The following is a 23,177-nucleotide window of genomic DNA, read 5'->3' on the forward strand; positions in this document are numbered from 1 at the left end:
ACACGACGACGGACAAAAGATACTCCCACCTCAACTAGATTTTTTATTCTAGTTTTTCATAAGTTCAAATGTCAAATTTTAGTTTAGGTGTTTTATGAATGGTACAAAACACGCATGGTATGAAAATTATTATTATTATTTGATAATTTTCAAAAAAGAAATTTAACTACAAATGACAAAATTTTTAAGATATTGAAAGATATATAGAGATCGAAGTGACATTTTATAGATAACACTTTTAGGACTAATAATTAATTGTAAGATAAAATTTATTAATGATAGACTCTATTATTATAGATTCTTATCAATGATATGGTTTATCACAAGTCCCAGAGGTGAGGTGGATCTAAATTTTAAATATACAAATTCTTGTATATTGCAAGATAAGTGAAAGAGGAAAAAATCCATTTTTATTTATAAACTTAAATAGTAAAATATACAGTACAAAAATTTGATAGAATTTTAAAGAAAAATAATGTTAGAACAAATTTTTTGTTAGAATATACAAAGATATAACAAAATTAGAAGAAAAAAAAAAGTTCAAAATTTGATGTGGCTGAAATTAATGAGTTTTCAAAGTTTTGGTTTTTTTTTTTTTTTTTCCTTCTTTGTTTAGAAAAAGAAAGAGGGATTGAAAATTGAACGGAATAGATAAATTGTAACATATTTAATAAATCCAGGGTCTAATTTGATGTAATTGAAACTATATCGGTGAAAATGAATAAACATTTTCTTTTAGACACACACAAAGCTTCCTTCTTCAACCTCCCGAAATCAGGCGCTAAAGAAAATGGTAACAATCCTTCTATATTTCCTCTGCTTCTACGCCCTTCACCTCTTAATTCATCGTCTTCTCGCCAAGTTCCACAACCGCCCACCTTCCCCTTTCCCAGCCCTCCCCTTTCTCGGCCATTTCCACCTCCTCAAGCCCCCTCTTCACCGGACTTTAGCCAAGATTTCCGACCAATACGGCTCCGTTCTCCTTCTCCGCTTCGGATCTCGTCCAGTCCTCCTCGTCTCTTCCCCTTCTGCTGCCCACGAATGCTTCTCCCAAAACGACATCGTTTTCGCCAACCGCCCTCGATTTCTCGCCAGCAAGCATCTCGGATACGACTTCACCACCGTCGTTTGGGCCTCTTATGGCGACCGCTGGCGCGATCTCCGTCGAATCTCATCCCTTCATCTCCTCTCCTCCGCTAATCTCCAAGCTCTCTCCTCTGTACGCTCTGATGAAGTCCATTCCCTAATACTCCGCCTCTGTAAAACCTCAAATCAATCCATCGTCAATGTTAGAACTGTTCTCTTCGAATTCATGCTTAATGTTATGATGAGAATGATCGGCGGAAAGCGTTACTTCGGCGATAACACAACCCATACAGAGGAATCTCGGAAATTCCAAGAAATCGTTACCGAAACGTTTAAACTATCAGGGGTTAATCTGGTGGATTATTTCCCGATACTGAAATGGACTGGAATCAGCAGAAAATTCGAGAAGAGGTACATTAATCTACGGAAGAAAAGAGATGAGTTGATTCAGAATATAATAGAGGAACACAGAAAGGAGAAAGAGAAGATGATGATGAGTAGTAACAAATCTCCATTGAAGAAGACGACAATGATCGAAGTGATGTTATCTCTTCAAGAATCAGATCCTGAATACTACACCGACGAAGTCGTCATCGGCCAAATGATGGTTATGTTATCGGCTGGAACCGACACGTCGGTTGGGACGATGGAATGGGCCATGTCGCTACTGCTGAACCATCCGGACGTGCTGGCAAAAGCCAAAGCCGAAATCGACGACATCGTAGGGGAAAAACGACACATGGAAGAATCGGATCTGGAAAAGCTACCGTATCTGCAGGCGGTGATTAAGGAGACGCAGAGGATGTACCCGGTGGGGCCGTTACTGGTGCCTCACGAGTCCTCGGCTGATTGTTTCGTGGGTGGGTACCATGTCCCACGCGGCACGATGTTAGTGGTGAACGCGTGGGCCATACACAACGACGCCAGAAATTGGGAGGAGGCGGCAGCGTTCAAGCCAGAGAGATTCATGGGAGCGGCGGCGGTGGAAGAGGGAGATGGAATTGGGTTGAAGTACATGGCATTTGGGGTGGGTAGGAGGGGGTGCCCTGGGGAAGGGCTGGCCATGAGAGTAGTGGGATTGGCTTTGGGGTCGTTGATTCAGTGCTTTGAGTGGGAAAGAATTGGGGAAGAAATGGTAGACATGAGCGAAGGAACGGGGTTGACTATGCCAAAGGCCTGCCCTTTGCGAGCTAAGTGTAGGCCCCGCCCAATTCTCCACTATGCCATGTAATGTAAGTATATAGGGAAGTTGTCAAAAATAATATTTTTAAGTTTTCACCCACCTTTTTTTAAACTTGTTCAAATAGTTTCCCAAATAATATCGACCATCCACATGTTATCCTTGACGACAGTGGCCCCATACCTTGATGTCCATGAGGATGCTTGTTCGTGTTGTTGTGTTTCTCAATTGTAATGTAGCCTTACTTGACCTTTTGCTCTTTCAGATGTTAGTATTTATTTCGAGTACATTTCCTTACAATACCATCCTAGATGTTGCTCAATCTCTTTTGAGGTGTACTATCATGTCAAATCTATTGTAACATCCCGATTTTTTAGGAAAATTTAAATTAGTTATCTCAAATTGTTGAGTTTTAGTTTCCTTAATCTTTGGAATTTAGAATCAAATTGTTATACTTGAAGAAGTTTTATTGGTTAATGTGGATTTTTTTTAGTAGAGTTTTAAATTAATTAAAAGAGATAATTGAATTATTTGGATAAAAATTTTTGAATTTTTGTGAAATTTGAAAGGGAAAAGGGAAAATTGTAGTTTTAATATTTTAACCCTCTCTAATTTAAGAATTTAGATCAATTAGGAGAAGATAATTGGTTCATTTAAAATTTATTAAATTAAGTATCTAAAAAATTTGTAAAATTTGTAAATTTGGATTTAAGTTAATTTAAGAAATTGGAATTTTAATATTTTGGGATTTAGGATTTTGTGGAAGGAAGTGATTTATTGTTGGTGAAAGATTAGAGTTAGTGGGTTATATTTATTAAGGGAAGGAAAAACCCCATTCCTTCTCCCATTCACGTGGCAACACTCCCTCGTTTTGCATAAACCCATGCACCCGACAACACCAGGTCCGTCCGATTGCAGCTTCGCCGATCTCACCCACGCAGCCACCGGCGTCGTTCACGTCTTGCCGCTTGGAACGTCGGAGTCGTTCGTGCCAGCCTTCGCTGTTGTGCGCCGCAGCCGTCCACTACTATCGGGACCCAATCATGCCGCCATCGAGGTGAAGTCAGACCAATCTCTGCCGGCCGCTTCTGCTCAGACTCCCTCGCCACCAAATCCATCCACGGCAAGTCGATGATGCCACCACCCTTGATAGCCACCAGATCTGATTCTCCCCGCCAATTCTCTTTTTCTCACTCTCGTGCTGACGCCCTCAAGACCGTTAGATCGGTTTTCTAGCCTTCACGTCGCTTGCCTAGCCGAAGCCGTATGTCCGCCAACCCTATTTGTCGTCGTCGTGGGTTTTCACCGCCAGGTCGCCAGAATATTGGTATGTTGAGTTCGAGCTTTGGAGGAATTTAAGTAGAAGGCGTGCTGTCTGACGTTACAAAAGTTTGGTTACTGTGATTTTGGCACAGTTTTGGGTAAGTTTTGGTATTTTGATTAAAGTTTGGATATTTTTCTAGAAATTAATAAATGCCCATCAAATTTATGGCCTAAAATCTTTTGAGTTTTATTTTGAGGTTGAAATTTATTCGATTTTAGTCGTTACATTTTCAATTTTAATTTACGAACTCTAGATAAATCTTAAATGTAATCTATCAACATTATCTTTTTATTTTAATTAATTAAATAATAACAATAATATTCATAAAAGGAATATAATATATGAATGTGTTTTTAAAATCTATAATAAAAAATGATAATATATAACAAAAGTATTTTTAAAATAATCAATAAACTAAATTTAAGATTTATGGAAAGTATAGGTACTAAAATTAGACAAACTTTAAAAATATAGATACCAAAATGATATTTTAATCTTATCTTTATTTGCTAATAATTGGTTTCTTTAGTCTGTTTGCATTCGCTCAATTTCTCTACATCATTTTCACTTTGGATTTTAAAAAAAAAACATTTCAATCATTACTCAATTTTAGGTAAAAAAATAAATAAATACTAATCAATTTTTCTTTATCTTTAATTGGATTTTGAACATATTGATAAAAAATGAATAACAATACGTAATACGTAGAAATTTAAAAGTGGAAGTCATGGTTATAAACTTAATTTACAAAAATAAATGACCATCGCCTTTTTAATTGTTAAACTACATTTTTTTTATTGTTTATATAATAATAAGGAGAAAGAAAGAAAATTATTTTAAATGATAAAACAACTTAAAAATATTTACAAATATAGTAAAATATTACAGTAATATTTTACCATATTTTTAAATATTTTGATTCATTTTATTTATATTGAAAAATGATCCTCATAACAATGATGATCTTGAATAAGTTAAATGATGGTGAAATTCATACCTTCTAGCTCTTAGATTAGTTTTGTTTCTTTCTATGGAATTCTTGCAAGTATTTGCTAATTTAAATGTAGTTTTTTTTTTTTTTTGAAACGTATTATAATTAAAGTGTGGGGTGGGAAATTGAATCTCAGATCACGAGATTAATAGTATGAACACTAGGTTAATAATATGAACATTGTGTCATTGAGCTACGCTCTTGTTGACATAAAGTTGAAGAGTATTTTGGGCATGCTTCCTTACCAACTAATCAAGGCTCCACTTTAATTTGGTTTTTTTTAATTTTTATTTTTTGAGGCATTGAATATTTTGTTGACAACGCTATTTTTTAGTATTCTAGCGTTGAGGTCGGACTTTTTTTTTTTTTTTTTGAGTTTGAACAGTAACCCTTATTTAATTTTGAATAATTATTAGTTGAATTTTTATGACAACTTGAGTCGAAATATTTTGATGGCTGACGTTCATATAGCTCAGGATTGATTTATGTTCACAACTTTCCAACTTAGGTTTTAACGCGTACTAATTTTATAAGGTTTAAAATGTTAATTATAAGTATTATTATATGCATTAAAAGCGATGTCATTGTGTGGGCCAAAACAAGTTTTTTAAGATATGGATTTTTACCTAAAAAATCATCTTTAGGTTCTATATTTAAAAAATATCACTAAATTTAAATTTTTTTTATCAAAAAGAGTTTTAATATTATTTTTGGACAAATTTACCATTTTTATTATTTTTATTCCCCATTTTTATATATATATTCTTATTTTCAAAACTTTCTTAATGATGGAAATAGAGTGTGCATTTATTATGGAGAGACGATTCATTTGATATGATTTTTTTTTCATATTTTCAAAGCCAGAAAATGTATTTATTTGTTGAGATTTTTTACCTTTATTTAATTTAATTGGAGAGAGAAAATATGTTTAATGAATTTTTTTCTATTTTCATTGGTTTCACGTTTTTTTTTTGTGGATTCATGATTATTTAAAATATACCTCAAAATATTTTGTTAGCAATTTGAAAATATTATAACCAATATATAAAATAAACCACAGTATATAAATTCAATGCTTTCATTATAATGCATTTATTATGGAGAGATAAAATGTATTTATTATGATTTTTTTTCCTTTTTCGATTGTAGAGATAAAATACATTTGATATGTTTTTTTCCATTTTCATTTAGAGAGAGAAAATGACATTTTATATGATTTTATTTTCTATTTTGTTTTTCATGTTAATTTTTGTTATTATGTGAAATATTTCATTGTTTGCTCACTGATACATGTAATATATTCCATTGTTTATTTGTACATATCAATTTATTGAGTTTTTTTTTTTTACAAATTAATGTTTATTTTAAATGTACCTTAGAACATTTCGACGAATTCATGATTATTTTAAATTTACCTTAGAACATTTTATTAGGTATTTAAAAACATTCTAACCAATATATGAAATATACTATAATTTATAAATTAGAGATTGACTCAATGTTTGACATAAATCACAGTATAAACCAATATATGAAATAGACTACAGTATATAAAACTTCATAAATTTCATTGACACCATAGTATATATATCAAAATACAATATGTCTAAGTATATATATAAAAAAAACACTTGTTTTTATCAAATAAACAAATACAAATACCACAATATATATCAAATTTCCTACAAAAGCTAAAAAAAAAAAAGTACATACATATCACAATATATATAAAAAAAAATAGGAAAAAAATAAAGTCCATCTTCGTATGGAGTTTATACATAACCCTCCATCTTCATCTCTTCTTATTTTTCAGTCATGGTCACCACGAATCTCTCTCCATGTCGTCGTTGACCGGATTTGCTTGTCTCGTCGTGCTGTCGATAGAATCTGCTCAACATGTCATCGTTGATTCGCCCCACGCCGTCCGCGCCATCGATTTGTCCCAAGTCATTCATATCACCTCATGTCGAGTCATCAATTTGTCCTACGCCATCGTCTACCACCTAGAAGGAGAAAAAAGAAGGAGAGGGAAGAAGCACTAGAAGAAATTTGGGCTTTAATGTCAGTTTTAAACCGACATTAAAGGGCTTTAATGTCGGTTGGCAATCGACATTAAAGATAGTGTTATTAAAGCCAGTTTAAAAGGCTTCAATAACACCAATAACACAGCTTTCAATGTCGATTGCAACCGATATTGAAGGTCTTTAATGTCGGTTGCAACCGACATTCAAGGTTTTTAGTGATTAAAGCCTGTCGGTTGCAATCGACATTAAAGCTTTTTTTTTTTTTATTCTTAATCGACATTGAAGCCCAAATCTATCTGTTTGATCAATTATTGTCCGTTTTTTAAAGTTCCCTTGCCAAATCTATTTTTCGGTAAAAAAGTATAACATGACACATCATCATCGAGTGCTATGGCTATGACATATTATTCATGTATGGATTGTAAATCTATTACATTTAATCCGCAAATTCTACTATAGAATTATAATTTAAAAGGCGTACAATAATTCAGGCCTTGAAAACACAAATTACAAGTAATACAAAGATTATGATTTTACAAGGGCAACAGAATCTTCCGTGTATGGGCAACACAATTTTATTTGTCTACATGGGAGGGTCATAGAGATTAAGAGATGTAATATACATTGTTGAGATGGACTTCATTATCAGGATTCTTCTTCTTCAGCTCATCCAGCAACTACAGAAGAATTGGAAAGTTTTAGAATTTAACTTCAACTTAACAAGTAAAGTTACTGCACACAGTAAAAGTTAGCAGCAGACCTCGGCCAGGTGCATGGAGGGTCCTCCAAGCTACATTTTCTCCATAATAATGTTGCGAGTTGCCGATAATAAACTCTCCCTTCGCATCTTTTCGCTTGTCGATACTCCCGTGGTAATCAGATCCATGTCAATAGTTCCTAAAAGTTTATTGCAAATAAGTAAAATTGAAGTTAAGATATGAGTTAAGAAAATACACATCACAACAGACAAGAACAATATCAAGTTCTAAAACAAAATTCTCTTAAACCTAACTTCTAGTAGAGAGCCATACCTTGAACATATAAATTTATACAACACAAATTAAGCACCTACCTTCAAACGATGTTTTCCAAGAGGAAACCATAATTCTCCATATGTTATGGGTAATACTTTATCATCAGATGACAAGTTTAAGAGTTTTAACAAATCACCTGTGAGACAAGTGCTATCAGAAACTAATAGAAGAATTTTACTTCCCACAAGTAAATCAAATATTTGCAATTATGGAGACCATGCTGCTGCATTCATAATGCTACTCACAATGTTGCTTTCCTACTGTGTACATGCATGCCAAATCAATGGGCTAGATGTATAAGAGAAACCACAAAGCGCACACACCTATCAATATCAGATCAATAACAATTATATATTTCTCTGAAACTTTGATGATTATTGACTTGATATTGATAGTTGTATGCCTTCTATGGTTTCTTTTATACATCTAGCCCATTGATTTAGAGAATATAGAGAGCACAAGTGTGAACTAAGGCACCATCAAATAAATGAAACTAGCATCATACACTAACCAAGTTTAGGGAGCATTGCACCAATAGTCTCTGGATCAATAGGAACTGGACATTCATACATATGTTGATTTCGGAAAGAGTGAAACAAAGGAGAAGACTTCCATTGGAATATTTAATGGATGTGTTTTGTCCATATAAAATCTTTTAAGAAAATTATGTGTATCAGTTGACTGATGAATAAATATTTCATCTACTAAATGCTCAATTTACAAATCAAGAAAAAATTTTGTTTTTCTTAGATTTTTCATCTCAAATTCTTTCTTAAGATATTCTATTGCCTTTTAAAGCGCTTCAGAAGTTCCAAATATATTCAAGTCACCAACATATACAATTATAATAGCAAATTCTGATTGTGATTTCTTTATAAAAACACACAAATATAATGGATTATTTTGATATTCTTCTTTCAATAAATATCTACTCAAACGATTTTACCACATTCGTCTTGATTGTTTCAATCCATATAGTGATATTTGTAACTTTATTGAATACCATTCCTGAAAATTTGATGTATATGTTTCAGGTACCTTAAATCCTTCTGGATTTCTTATCTAAATATCATTATCAAGAGATCCATATAAATAAGTTGTGACTACATCCATAAGATGCATATCCAGACTTTTATACACAGTCAAGCCAATTAAATATCTTAATGTAATTGTATCCACCACTAGAGAATACGTCTTCTCAAAATCAATACCAAGTCTTTCTGAAAAACCTTGTGCAACTAGTCTTGCTTTATATCTTGTGACCACATTATTTTCATTTAATTTCCTCACAAATACCCATTTTTATCTCACAGGTTTAACACCTTTTGATATTCGAACTATTGGTCCAAAAATCTGACGTTTTGAAAGTGAGTTTAATTTTGCCTCGATTGCTTCTTTCCACTGAAGCCAAACTTTTCTATGTTGACATTCTTCAACAGATTTTGGTTCAGGATCCTCATTTTCACATATAATATCAAGAGCAACATTATACGCAAAAATGTTGTCAATAATTACATTAGTTTATTCCATCTTTTTCCTCTCATGACATAATTTATTGAATTCTCATTATTATCTTCAGGTATTTCACCTTCTTCACTAGTCATATCGAGGATTTTTTTCATGGGTATTTACATCCTCAACCAAGTCTTTTTCACTATTAATTATTTTTCATTTTTGAGGATTTTTATCTTTGGAACCTATTGGTCTACCACGCTTCTGACGTGTTCCAAACTCATTAGTGAAAACTTGTTGTGTTGGGATATCAATTTTTTGTGGAACATTTGCAACTGGTATATGTGACTTAGTTGCTTTCTTTGCATCTATAAATGCATCTGATAATTGATTTGCTATATTTTACAAATGGATTATTTTCTGAACTTCAAGTTCACAATGATTTGTACTGAGATCTAAATGAGACAATAAAGATGCATTACATGTAATTTCTTTTTCCAATTTCTTAGTTCATCCACCTAATGTTGGAAAAATTGTCCCATTAAAATGACAATCAGCAAATCGTGTAATAAATACATCACCCTATAGGGGTTCAAGGTATTTAATAATTGATGGGAATCATAACCAATATATATTCCTAACCTCCTTTGAGGACCCATCTTAGTGTGCTGTGATGGAGTAATTGGAACATATACTACATATCCAAAAATTCTCAGATGGGAAATTTGGCTCATGACTATAAGTTAATTGTAATGGCGAGTACTTATGATAAGCTACTGACCTAGTGCATACAAATGACGTTGCATGCAAAATAGCATGTCCCCATACAGATGAAGAAAGCTTAGCTATCATAAGTAATGGTCTTGCAATTTTAATTGCAAACGTTTTACAAATGATTCTGTTAAACCATTTTGTGTATGCACATGAGCTACATGATGTTTAACACTTATCTCAATTGACATACAATAATTATCAAAAGCTTGAGATGTAAATTCATCAACATTATCAAGACGAATGATCTTAATTATATAATCAGGAAATTGTGCTCTTAACTTAGTTATTTGAGCAAGTAATCTTGTAAATGTAATATTTTAACTTGATAATAAGCACACGTGTGACCATCTACTTGATGCATCTATTAAAACCATAAAATATTTAAGTGGTCTACTTTGTGGGTTAATACGTGCACATATATCACCATGAATTCATTCTAAAAAGGCAAGTGATTCAGTCCCAACTTTAGTTAGTGATAGTCTATTTATAAATTTTCCTTGAGAGCAAGCACCATATGATAATTCATTAGATTGAAGAACTTCCTAGCGCTTCAATGGATGTCCATTTGAATTCTCAATAATTCTCCTCATCATTATAGATCCTGGATGACCAAATCGATCATGTTAAATTGTAAATATGTATGAATTCATGAACTTCAAGCTCATTGTTGCATATGTTTAAATTACTTGTATATTAGTATAATATAATCCAAAAGATAAACCAGGCAACTCTTCTAATATATATTTTTCATTTGGGATAGTGGACATGATATATAGATATTCCATATTATTCTTATTATCAGTCTCAATATGATAACCATTACAAAATATATCTTTAAAACTTAGAAGATTTCTCTTTGATTGACTAGAAAACAATGCATTGTCAAATGTAAATTTTGCTCCTCTAGGCAAAATAATATTTGCTTTTCCAAAACCTTCGATCAGGTTTGCAGAATCTAATATCATATTGACTTTTTCTTCCAGCATTGTCAGTTTGGAAAAATATGTTTTTTACTTGTAAGTACAGGTTTGCAGAATCTAATATCGTATTGACTTTTCCTTCCGGTATTGTCAGTTTGGAAAAATATTTTTTACTTGTAAGTATTGTATGTGTAGTTGTACTGTCTACCAGACATATATCTTCTTTACTCATTTTTTAGTCACCCAACATATGAAAATGATTCAGGTTTCTTCATTAAAAGAAAAAAATTACAATAAGAAAAACAACAGTTAAAAATATAACAAAGTTACTAAAAGAAAAATACTTGAAGATAGATAAATAAATAAAAATTAAAAAACAACAACAACAAAAACAACATTAAGTCTAGATATTCTCAAAATCAAAAGAAACACTTGATATTCTATCAACTACGCCAGTCTTCTCTTTAAGAGATTCAAAGAAATCTATCACATCCAAATTTATCATATGGGATGGGTCAAATATATCATTATCCTGGTATGCAAAATTTTCTTTCACATTTTTTCCTTTTTCCTTCAGGGAGGCTTGGTAGAGGTCAACTAAGTGTTTTGACGTATGATAGGTACGTGACCAATGTCCAGTCATTCTGTATCGGAAGCATTTATTTTCAACACTCTTTAAACTCTTATCTTGTGAAGCTTTTCCTTTGTGATCATCATTTTGCATGGTTCTTTTGAAATTTGAATGATTAGAGCGACCACCACGAAAATAATAATTATTTCTTCCTCTAATGCAGTCATGACCTCGACCACAACCTTGACTATGATTATTAACATTCCCAGCATTCACTTCAGGGAATGGTATCGTTCCAGTTGGTCGAGATTCATAAATTTTCATCAATAACTCGTTATTTTGTTCGGACATAAGAAGACATGGAATTAATTTAGAATACTGTTTAAAACCTTTTTCTCAATATTGTTGTTACAGAAGCATATTCGAGACATGAAATGTAGAAAATGTCTTCTCTAACATATTAGCATCAGTAATTTTCTCTCCACATAACAACAGTTTCGAACTAATTTTAAATAATGGAGAGTTGTAATCACTTAATAATTTGAAATCTTGTAGTCTCAAGTGCATCCACTTATAACGAGCTTTAGCAAGAATAACTATTTTTTTTATGATCATACCTCTTTTTCAATTTTTTTCACAAGATACAAGAATCTTTTATTGTAAGATACTTTATTTTCAATCTCTCGTGGAAATGATGACGAAGAAAAACCATAGCTTTTTCTTTGTTATGACTGGATATCATATTTCTTTCTGTAATAGTCTCCCTAAGGTTCATAGGATCCAAGTGAATTTCGACATCAAGTACCTATGACAAATAATTATTGTTGTTAATATCAAGGATGAAAAATTCTAATTTTGTGAGATTTTTCATGACAACACTATCTAAAATATTGTACTTACGTTAGAAATTTAATAGATATTGAATATGCAAAATAATATTAAATTTATTGATTAAAACGAAGAGAAAAAAATCGACATATCTTTAGAACCTACCTTTAGCGGGAAAACGACAGATCGTACTAATAACAGGTTGTGAATTTGAGAAGCACAACGAGAACGGATAGTAATAAAATATAATAATAAAATAAATAAAACATAATATATATAAATAAATTAACAAAATGAGAAATGAGAAAATTCTCAAATTTTTTCACTTCCTCCAATTTCTGTGGAATTTGCCCAATGTGTGTCTTTCAAAACCCATCAAAGACCATTATTTATAGACAATTTGGTAAGTAAGAGGTGGATTACTTGGACACTAATAATGTGTATTTACAAGACACATAGATAATATTTTAGAAAATGGGAGCATGACACATGGTCAATGGACTGGATACTAAGCATGAACATCTAATGGAAATTTATTTTTTATGATATTTATAATAGTGATCACATTATAAACATTTTCAAGATTAGTTTGATGGCAACGATGTCTTTTTACGTACAATTGATTTTCTTAATTAATTACTAAATTGTGTGGTGGAATAGAAAAGGATAAGCAACAAATAGTAGAGAATAGGACAAAATGAAAAGATAGATTCAAAGAATTGCATTCAATTAATCATTGATAATAATTTAAATAAATAAAAGAGAGAGTGAAAAGTGGCCAACAATAAATGCTTTGACGAAAGATTGGGAAGAAAAACAACTTTAATAAGAATGTGAAAATTCAAAAAGGAAAAATTGAATGACCATTTTTTAAAGAAAATTTTTAAATATTCCATTTGTTTCCTTTCCTAATGTTTCATCTTCCCAAATTATAATACAATATTGTAAATTAAAAATATATATTAATACTATTCATTCACTCCTTTTTAGATTTCAAAAAAGACCATTCTTCTTCTACATGTTTTTCTTATAATAAATATACTATAAAATGAGGACTGAAGACAAACATAGATTAGTATGAACTTGGGGCCTCGATTACTCAAGAAAAAGTTCGTTTAAAATGGATATCTTTCTTTTAGCAAGAATGAGTCATGAGTGTGTTCCATGCAATTTTTTCTTTTAAATATACTTTTGAATAATTTTTTATTTCTAATATTTAATTTCTTCTTCTTTACTTTAAAATTCATGTGTAACTTTAAATTAAAACTACAAAATTTTATATACAGTGTACATATTTCTCACTAGTATATATAAAAGTTCGCATAAGTTAAATCACATTTTTTATTCGTTTGAATTAAAGATTTGAAGTTCCAACTTTTTGTTCGTTGATAAATTACATGCATGTTATGTTATGCTTTAGATTTAACAAAAATATTTGTTAATCGATTGAATCTTAACTCTAATTTCTAACCCTTTTAACTTTTTTTCATTTATTTATTTGAGATTTGAAAAGTTACTCATACTTAAATAAGTTAATGATAAACTTTTCTTTTAAATTCTACCATTACATAATAAAAAAAAATAAAAATTATTATATTAGCAATAAGTATTGTCTTATCTATTGAACTATAATAATCAAGTGATCATCATAAATCAGTAATTCACATTCTCTCTCTATTATCTCGAAAAAGAAACAAAAATCTAACCTTGGTTAGGATAGAAGCATATCAAATTGCAGCCGTTCAAATTATAATGTAAACTATAAAAGAAACCAGAAAAAAAGAAAAATTACATTATGCTCTGCGTGGGAATCATATGCTAACTTTAACGAATAAATAGATGTGAACAGTATGAGATAATTTAGAGAGGAATCTCATTCCTTAAAGTGGCTGAATAATTGAACCGAATAAGATTTTCATAACCTCCTTTTCTCTTCTCCTTTCACATTATTCTTTATGCACCCAACACAATACTCTTGAGTCTTGACCTGCCTAAATATATATATATATATATGGATACCTAAGTGTATCTTGCAATAAATTCATATATTCCTAGCACACATACACAAACCATGGCTCAAGCCGGATCTCTCTCGGCCGAAACCGAGACTCTGAGCCACATCTTCAATCTGATAGAAGCATTTCGAGCATTCGATGCAGACAACGACGGGTTGATATCGTCAGCAGAGGTTGGGGGAATCATGGGCTCACTCGGGTACGACATGAACGAGCAAGACGTGAACATGATGATGGAGGAAGGCGACGTGGACAGAGACGGGTTGCTAAGCATCGGAGAGTTTTTGGAGATGAATGCAAAGAACATGGAGGTTGGGGAGTTGGGGAGCTACTTGAAGATTGCTTTTGAGGCTCTAAAGGCAGATGGGGATGATCTTGTAAGTGGGGAGGAGCTTTATGATGTGTTTGTGAATTTAGGGTTGGAGGTTTCACTTGAGGATTGCATGGCTATTGTGGCTTCTATGGATGGGGATGGGGATGGAGCTGTGTTTCTTCATGATTTCAAACTTATTGTTAATTCCCTTCACTAAATACTCTACTTTAAATTTACCCTTTTATTTTACCTTGTCTTTCTTTAATTATGTATTTGATTTTCAGTGCTTTCCTTCTTTTATGTTTTACTTTTATATGTACCAATAAATTTCTGTCGATTCTACTTTTTTCTAACACATACCTATCCCATGTATTTTATTGAGTCTTATTTGAAGGCTTTACTAATTTCAATTCTATTATTTCCTTTTCTCGGTGGGAGTGAATTTTTATTTTTTAAGGATTTGTAAGCTTTTTCTTTACGGTGAATTATTAGAAAGTCTTCTAGTTAAAACTTAAACGCAAATTATAGCTAAATAAAAAATAGAGTTTTTTTTCAAATATAAGAAAATGAACTAAAATATTTACAAATAATAACAAAATATTCTAATCTATCTATGATACATCGCGATAGACAACGATAGATTACTATCTATGTCTATCTGTATTTGTGTCTCTCATGAAACAGAGAGTAGTTTATCGTTATCTATCACGGTCTATCACATATAGATTGTGATATTTTAATGTTATTTGTAAATATTTTTAGCAATTTTGTCATTTAAAATAAGTTTTCAGAAAAAATAAATTAGGGAATAATAAATGGTTTGATGAACATTTCAATTTGACTTCTTTGAAATTGAGAAATTTTGGTTAGAATTTGTGTGTTGGCAATTTTTGTTCAATTCTCACATATATCTGTTACTCAGGCTGTTCCTATATTCGATTTATCTGTCAAAGGGTTGTTTTTCTGGAAATGATGATTCTACAAAATATTTTTCTTATGTGGAAAATATTATTTTTGCAGTATTTTTAAGATCTTTTGCCTTTTCTATGTTCAATCGTTTTGATATCTAGGGTTGTCCTTCTGTGCGTCCGTTGTGCATATTTAAAGACTCAAAATCTGTTGTTGTGGGTTGGCCGCTTTCACAAAGAATATCGAGTGTCATTGTCTTGTGAAGTATATTGTCATAAGTGTTGTGTCGGTCTTTGAAGAGGACAAAGATTGTATTGTTGTAAGGCGGTAGACATACTTCAAGGTGTTTGTATGCTTCATCGATAGATTTTTAGAAGAGATTCTCGAGGTTAGGGAGAGTCTAAGTTAAACAAGTGGAGTGGTCTTCACTTGAGAGAGAGAGATAAAGATCAAGTGAGAGGGAGTCTCACAGTTTAAGGAGAGCTTAAGTCTCATTGGGAGGGAGTCTTGATCTTAGGCGGAGCCTAAGAAGTTCTTCATTGCTATCAATATTTAGGGGTGGCCTAAGTCATCGAGGAGGGAGTCTTACATCAAGGGGGAGCCTAGATGAAAAGTTGAGTGATTAAACTCTACGGAGGGTCACTGTAATCAAGTAGTAACTACAGATAAGTACTACATTATAACCGCTTATCATTTAATATTAGAGAGGTTATCTTTTTTGGGTATACTGTCCCTAGACGTAGGTGGTATTACACCGAACTGAGTTACCAAACTCTGATATTTCTTTTGTTAGTTGTTTAATGTTTTCTGTTTTAATGTTCTGCAGAATACTGTAACAGTACTGAAAATAACGTCTAATGTGCAAAAGGTACCCTGCTTATTTTCACTTTTTTTTTTACCTATTTTATGTGATTAGATTTGATTTTTGCTATTTGATTATTTGTTCTTTTAAGAGATTATAAAGTTCACATTTAATTTTGGATAATAATATACCCTTTCCAACAACTTTTTCGAGGATTCTCTCCTTTTTCCGAAGAACCCAATTCTTAATCTAGAAGGATCAAAAAGCTTCGTAACATATGAAAGTCAAGTCATAATATTTGTTAAATGTTTCTTTAAGAAAAATAGAACCAAAAAAAAAAAAACAAACAAACAAATAAACAGACACTATAATAAAATAAAAATTGAGATTAAACAAAGACCTCGTAGTTGTTAGGAGGTGTGTCATCGCATCTCCATCTCACCGAAAGATTAAACAAATTTTTGTTTAATTATGCTCATATTAGTTCTTATATTTCAATTTACTTGTCAATTTCAGCATATTCATAATGTACGAAACAAAAACATACGATTAAGGAACAATCCCAAAATAAAGACAAGAAAAAACAAGGCCATAAGAAAATATTCCAAATATTTTTCAATTGTACATGTGGTTTTACAAATTTCACCGATCGGAGTTCAAGTAAGTTATTTTAAACTTATATTTACAGAAATTACAATAAAAGAATAGTTCTTTTTTTTAGTCTGGTTGGGTTATACTATCTTGTCTAGACCCAATCAATCAAGATCAATCTGGAGTTGGTGAAAAAAATGACTGAAGAAGGCTCTGTTAAATTTGATGTATAGATATTCGTTATTCGATGAGTTTCTGCTCGTTACTCGATGGAATTTTACTTCTATCCTCGATGAATTTCTATTCCTTCTTCGATAGAACTCGACGAGTGTTAATCGTTACTCGATCCTACCCGACGAGTATTAATCTTTACTCGAAGCAACTCGAAGAAGGAAAATTCTTGACTTGATGGTACTCGATAAGAGAAATTCGTGACTCGATACAACTTGATACACTAAAAATGTTGTGATTTGATGACAAGATTATGTTTTCTTGATTTGCAGTGAAACAGATGAAGATTGAAAGAAGAAGATAAAGAGAAGAAGGAACACGCAAAGTTACGTGGTTCGACTAATAAGCCTACGTCCATAGAAAGATTCACTTTCTTTCTCACTTGTATTTATAACACATACCATCTGACTAGAAAATACGATAATTCTCTCTTTTTTTTTTTTTGTTCTGATCAATGGTATTTATAACACATACCACCTGACTTACAAGATAAAATTTGTTATGTAAACTAAACTAACTGAAATGGTATTTGAGTCACGATTTTTACAAGTTTTTAGTTCTTTTTATTTACAATGGTTAGTTTTGATTTGAAAAAATAAATAAATAAATAAATAATAAACTCACAGTTCTTTTTCGTAAAAATTGGAATTGAGTGAATTTCCCTGCATTTTTCAATTCTTATGAGAAATTTCAAATAAGAACATTTTTTACCAGAAAATTTTCAAATCCTTACAGGAAATCTCAACCATTTATTTTTTTGAAATTGAGTTTAAAAAGTTGTAATAGAAAAATGAAAAAAGAAAAAAAATTGAATGAGGAACAAAATAATATTTAGCCATCCATTTAAAATCTCAAAAGTAAGAAAAAATTAAAAAAGGTAATTTTTAAAAAAAGATATTAGTTTTGTTTGGTGAAAATTTTTTTAGCTTAAAAATAACAATTTCCCAAACAAAGCCATAAGAAAATATTCCAAGCATTTTTCAATTGCACGTGTGGTTCTAGCACTCTTTCTTACTTAAAAAAAAGACTAATTTCAAATCTAGAAAAATGAAACAGACTCTAATAGACACAACACAAATTAATATCTACCAATATTAATGATTGACACTTATTAATCTACCAATAGAGAATGATAATTTATTATATTTAAAAAATATTTCCAATATGATTACCATTTTTCTATATCTTTTTTTCCCTAAAAAGTTTGTCAAAAACAAATTAGCAAATTTAAATTTCTATTATACCATAGAAATAATATATTAAAAAAGTTTTTTTTTTGAAAAAAAAAAACGTAGAAAACTCTTTCCAAGAGAAAGATGTCATTCAAATAATTTCAAAAATTAATTAATTAATTCTAAAATATTAATTAATAAATACTGATTAATCTCTCTTGAGATGTCAAGGACACACTCTAAAGAACAATTGTTCAATATTAACGAGATAATTATTACATATCTATAACCTTACACGAAAAATAAAATAATTACCTAATTATTTCAAAATACTAATTATATATGAATTAATCTAAATTAACTAGTGAATCATACAAATTAATCTAAATTAGAGTGCATGCATTTCACATACTCTAGGTTAGAAAATACATCACATAAGCAACCATGGAGGAGTACATCAACAGAAGAATATCATGTCACAAGTAATTCATGAAGGATTATTCCTTTAGTATTCCAAATATATGTTACAATTGAATGATAACAAATAAATATTCTTTCTTTATGTATCAAACTATGTGTCCTCATTTCATTGGTCATTTAGTATATAATTTTTTAATTCTTTAAAAATAGAAAACAGTGTATAAATCAGACATATTGCCCCTTCTCAAGAAAGGAATACGAAGAGACAAAGTTGAAAAGCTCTCTATCTATCGTTTAGTGATTTGGTTCCATCGTATACAACGATTAGCTAAATGACTGAATACATCTTTCATCGTTTAGCATTGAGTATCCATCGTGTACAACAAAAAGGTAAACAATAGCTTCTATCGTATAGCGCTTGAATCAATCATATACAACAATAAGGGAAACGATAACTCGTTTTACTATCGTATAAGTTCCAAAGCTCCATCATGTAGTACAACGAGGTAAACGATAAGATTTATCTTCACATTGTTAAACTACCCGACTCTATCGTATACAACGAAAAAGTAGACAATACTGTTCCCATCTCTTTATTTTTCTAACTCTACTCTTTTTACACAATGAGCTCACAAAGTTCTCATTTAAAACTAGAGTATTATTTCAATTCAATTTTAAAAAACCCTACGCAAAGCAAAAAATCAAACCTTCCAAAACAATAATCAATGAAATCGAGAATCAATAAAAACGGAACACCTATCAAGAAAAGAAGTGGCAAAAAGAGAATTATTGGCAGCAAGTTTTCATTATATAGAAAGAAAGAGCCCTAAACTACGTTCAGAAACTTAGCTTGAAACCTCAAGCCTTGTAGGCGATTATTTCACTACAACACACCACGTTACTACCCCACATTGAGTAATCAAAACCTTAACCCTAAAAAACCCATATACGTACGGATTTTATCATTGTTATCATCCACATAGTAATTTTACTTATGATTTCAACCACATTTCTTAATCGGACTAGGGGGCGGTTGACTGATGCGCTTACCGACAGGCGTGGCTCGGTATCTCCGATAACCATCGCTCGGGGGCTCCAACATAACTGGAAGATAATTATTGGCATGGCACCAAAAGATTTTGTTTCTGAAAGCATCCATGAGAGCCTTCAAGCCCTGCACACATAGTATAGTTATAGAAAGCAAGTACAAATTAAAGGAGACATTTAAAAGTGAAAACGACAGCGTTTTAAATTGGGGACCTGAAGTTTGGCGCGCTTAATTTCGCAGACTTTTTTGTTGACTGCAACATTCCATTGACGGCGATGAAAAGCTTTATAAAACTCGGAAGCTGCTGTAGGGTTTGTGAAGTTTACAAAAGCATATCCAAGATTTGAAATTTTCCTATCGTGCCAATATTTTCTATTATTTATACATCAGTACCAACAATTAGTATTTATCACAACCCAAAAGAAGTAGGAATAATTATGAAATTTAGACTGACCGGAAGTCCATTGGCAAGTAAACAAAGTCGTACTCCGACCTGCGCCGGCCGTCCAATCTATTGTCGTTATTCTTTTCAAAACTTGCATTCTTCAACTTGCAATGTTCGTCCAGAATATTCATTAGATCATTTCGCCTATCAAAAAAAAAAAAGGAACCAAATTAAACACTATATAACTCTGTTTTGATTAACATTTAAGTTTAGTTTTGTTACCATTTCTTTTCGTGTGGTTCACTTTTAAACATTAAACCTATTTTCTCTCAAATTCTTACAAAAATTAAATTCTGGGTCAAATTTCAAAAATGAAAACAAAATTTTAAAATCTATTTTTTAGTTTGCATTTAAATTGAACATGTGTTTATAGACTTGATTATTAAAAAAATAAGCCAAAAAGCCACAAATTATTACTAAAAAAAGCATAATATTTCGGTTTTTGGAAATAAAAAACTTGAAGCCGATCAAAAAGTATTTTGTTTTTTGTTTTTGAAAAATAAGTATATTTACTCTATATTTCTTATCATGATTTGTATTTTTTATTCATGAATACAATATTTACATATAAACTAGTTTTAAAAGCTGTTCTATTTCAAAATGTAACTTGATTTTTTTTTAAAAAAAAATGGAGGTAGAAAGTGTATACAAAGACTGAAGAAACAAATCAGATATGGTTTAGCCAAAATAAAAATACTAACGGTTGTAAAAAGTTTGAATCTCGCATAGGGTATGATACACCCATCTTCCACTCACATACAAAAATATTAAAATATTCTAAAAGAAAAAAAAAAACAAAATTTATCCAGTTATGATCAAATATTGAGATGCATAAATATTGAGATGCATAAAGATAGGTATTACTCGACATGCATCTGACTATTTTCTCGATCGATTTCTTTAATTGGTTTTTAGGACTACTTTTAAACTTTTTTACTTTGTTTTTCTTTAACCAATATTTTCAAAAACTAATACCAAGTTTTGAAAATAAAAAAAAAAAAAAAAAAGAGAAAAATAGTAGTTTTTAAAATCTTTTGGAATTTGACTATAAATTAAAAGTAAAATGATGCAAACGAATGTAACAAACAGATAAAAAAAATATGCTTAAAATTTGTAAAACCAAAGGGTAAGTTGAAAACCTTAAGAATAGTATTAAATGAGTTTATATTTTTAAACAAAAAAGAGAGAAGATATACCTTAATTGATTGGGAATATTTTTAATCATGAGAGTGGTGGTTTGGAAGGGCAAGAGTTGAAAATTAGTATCATTATCAGATTCAGGAGGAACACGAAAATGAAGTTGAGGAACCCATTCTTTAACCTTACAATAATACTTTCGCTCCCCCTTATTATTCTTCGCCACATAGCCTTCACCCTGAGAATGGGAGACAACGCCGCCGCCGCCGCCGCAAAAACCATCGGAACAAGGCCAGGACGAAGGAACCTGCGGAACCACGTCGTAGAATAACTCAGAGTCCGAGTACATGGAATAATGGTGCAGGTAAGGGTCCACCTCCACGTAAGCATGCAGCGGTGGGGCCAAAATGAGCTTGGGCGGAGTTTTGTAGATAGGGATAAAGTGTAGCTTCGGCGGTGATACGAACGGCGTCGTATACAGAAATGGGTCGGCGTTGGGGTTTAGAGAGAAACCCATTGATGTGAAGGAGGAGGAGGAACGGTGAGGAGAAGAAAAATGGCGTTTGGGAAGAAATATAAAGTATTTATGTTTTGGAAACGAAGAGACGATTTGAATCAATTAATTAATGCGGTGTGTCTTTCCATTCCTTTGGCGGCGACTTTTTTTCTCTTGTGTCACTCGCTCTGTCTTAGGCTGATGACAGACACACGTACACCCTAATTCCCATTGCACCCGCTCTCACTATTGCCGCGTCACTCAATCTAATTGTCTAATAAAATTTTGTTATTTTTTCTATAATAAATAAAAGTTAGAATTAGATATAGTTTAGGCTACGTATAATCAATACTTTACTTCAAACTTAAATTTCTCCTTCTTTTTACTTTTTAAATATCTTATCGAAGTGAAGACTATCAACTACAATATATGTCTTAATTAATTGAGTTGTGTCAATTATTTCTTCTTCTCATAGTTTAATAAAACTTCATAAATACTTATTAGGTAAGAAGGATTTTATCAAGTGGTAAAGACTAACTATGTTTCATCATATTGTAGAAACCAAATTTTAAAACATCTTAGTATTTGAATAATGTACTTTTAACAGAAAAAAAAAAAACAAAAAAACAAAATGTCACATGAACCATGCACACACAAGTTAATGCCCTTTGGATACCCTAAACCATTTCATTTCTCCTAGCCTAGGGCGTTGTTTGGGCCAAGAGCCATAGTTAGTTATCGTTTTCATTTTCTTCTTGTTGAGACTGGTAAGACCCAACCAAATGATGTATGCTGGTTGAAAGTGAGAAAAGTCTTAATACCTGCATACCCAAAGAAAGAGAGGCTGATTAAAAGCAATAATTTTTTTTCTTGCTCTCCCTTAGCAACAGGGAAGGATTCAATCTATCTACCTAGCTTTGGTAGATTTCCTCGAACGGAATCCACATGAATTCAAGGAATTCCTTGGTGGATAAACATGTTGAGTTTCTCGTCCAATGGATCTAATCTATAGTTAGGAGCAATACATACCAAAAGGTTCGAAGAAGGAACGTGCATAAGAGTACATAAGCAACTCACCCTTTTGTATAACCTATTCACATTAGTAAAGCGGCTGGATGCATAAGGGAAGTGCAGGTTTATGAGACCTTAGTAGGGATGCATAGGGAAGTCAACCTACAAGCATGAAAGAGTAGGATATCGCAACCCCTCTGTAAGTAAAGGTCAAGTCTCTCTTTCAGCTAGAATGTAAAGGAATTAAAATAAGTGCATAAAAGGGTCAAACACGGCTGCTAGCATCAAAGAGAACTGACGAAAAATTCCATTAATAACAGACCGTTTTGATTCTTTCAAACAACTTCATGAATTTAGTTCTTAAATAGTTAAAATAACTAGTCATTTTCAAAACTACTCCAAA

At 31.6% G+C, this 23,177-nt stretch overlaps 3 protein-coding genes across 3 annotated transcripts; 2 read left to right on the forward strand and 1 right to left on the reverse strand.

The window, feature by feature from the left end:
* The first annotated feature begins 652 nt into the window (after positions 1-652).
* On the forward strand, positions 653-2,668 carry LOC120085533 (cytochrome P450 81Q32-like). Its single transcript, XM_039041553.1, has one exon. It carries the CDS (start codon positions 791-793, stop codon positions 2,315-2,317), a length of 1,527 nt encoding a protein of 508 aa, XP_038897481.1. The 5' UTR covers positions 653-790; the 3' UTR covers positions 2,318-2,668.
* Positions 2,669-14,206: 11,538 nt separating this feature from the next.
* Positions 14,207-14,938, forward strand: LOC120085534 (probable calcium-binding protein CML29). Its single transcript, XM_039041554.1, has one exon. The coding sequence runs from the start codon at positions 14,256-14,258 to the stop codon at positions 14,727-14,729; it is 474 nt and encodes a 157-aa protein (XP_038897482.1). The 5' UTR covers positions 14,207-14,255; the 3' UTR covers positions 14,730-14,938.
* A 4,699-nt stretch (positions 14,939-19,637) lies between these two features.
* Positions 19,638-21,784, reverse strand: LOC120084876 (protein terminal ear1 homolog). Its single transcript, XM_039040687.1, has 4 exons — positions 21,327-21,784; positions 20,140-20,274; positions 19,898-20,039; positions 19,638-19,811 (listed from the first exon to the last, which is right to left on the reverse strand). The coding sequence occupies exons 1-4, from the start codon at positions 21,782-21,784 to the stop codon at positions 19,638-19,640; spliced, it is 909 nt and encodes a 302-aa protein (XP_038896615.1).
* Between the last annotated feature and the right edge of the window lie 1,393 nt (positions 21,785-23,177).

Source organism: Benincasa hispida, chromosome 9 (assembly GCF_009727055.1).
Source record: "Benincasa hispida cultivar B227 chromosome 9, ASM972705v1, whole genome shotgun sequence".
Taxonomy (NCBI): Eukaryota; Viridiplantae; Streptophyta; class Magnoliopsida; order Cucurbitales; family Cucurbitaceae; genus Benincasa; species Benincasa hispida.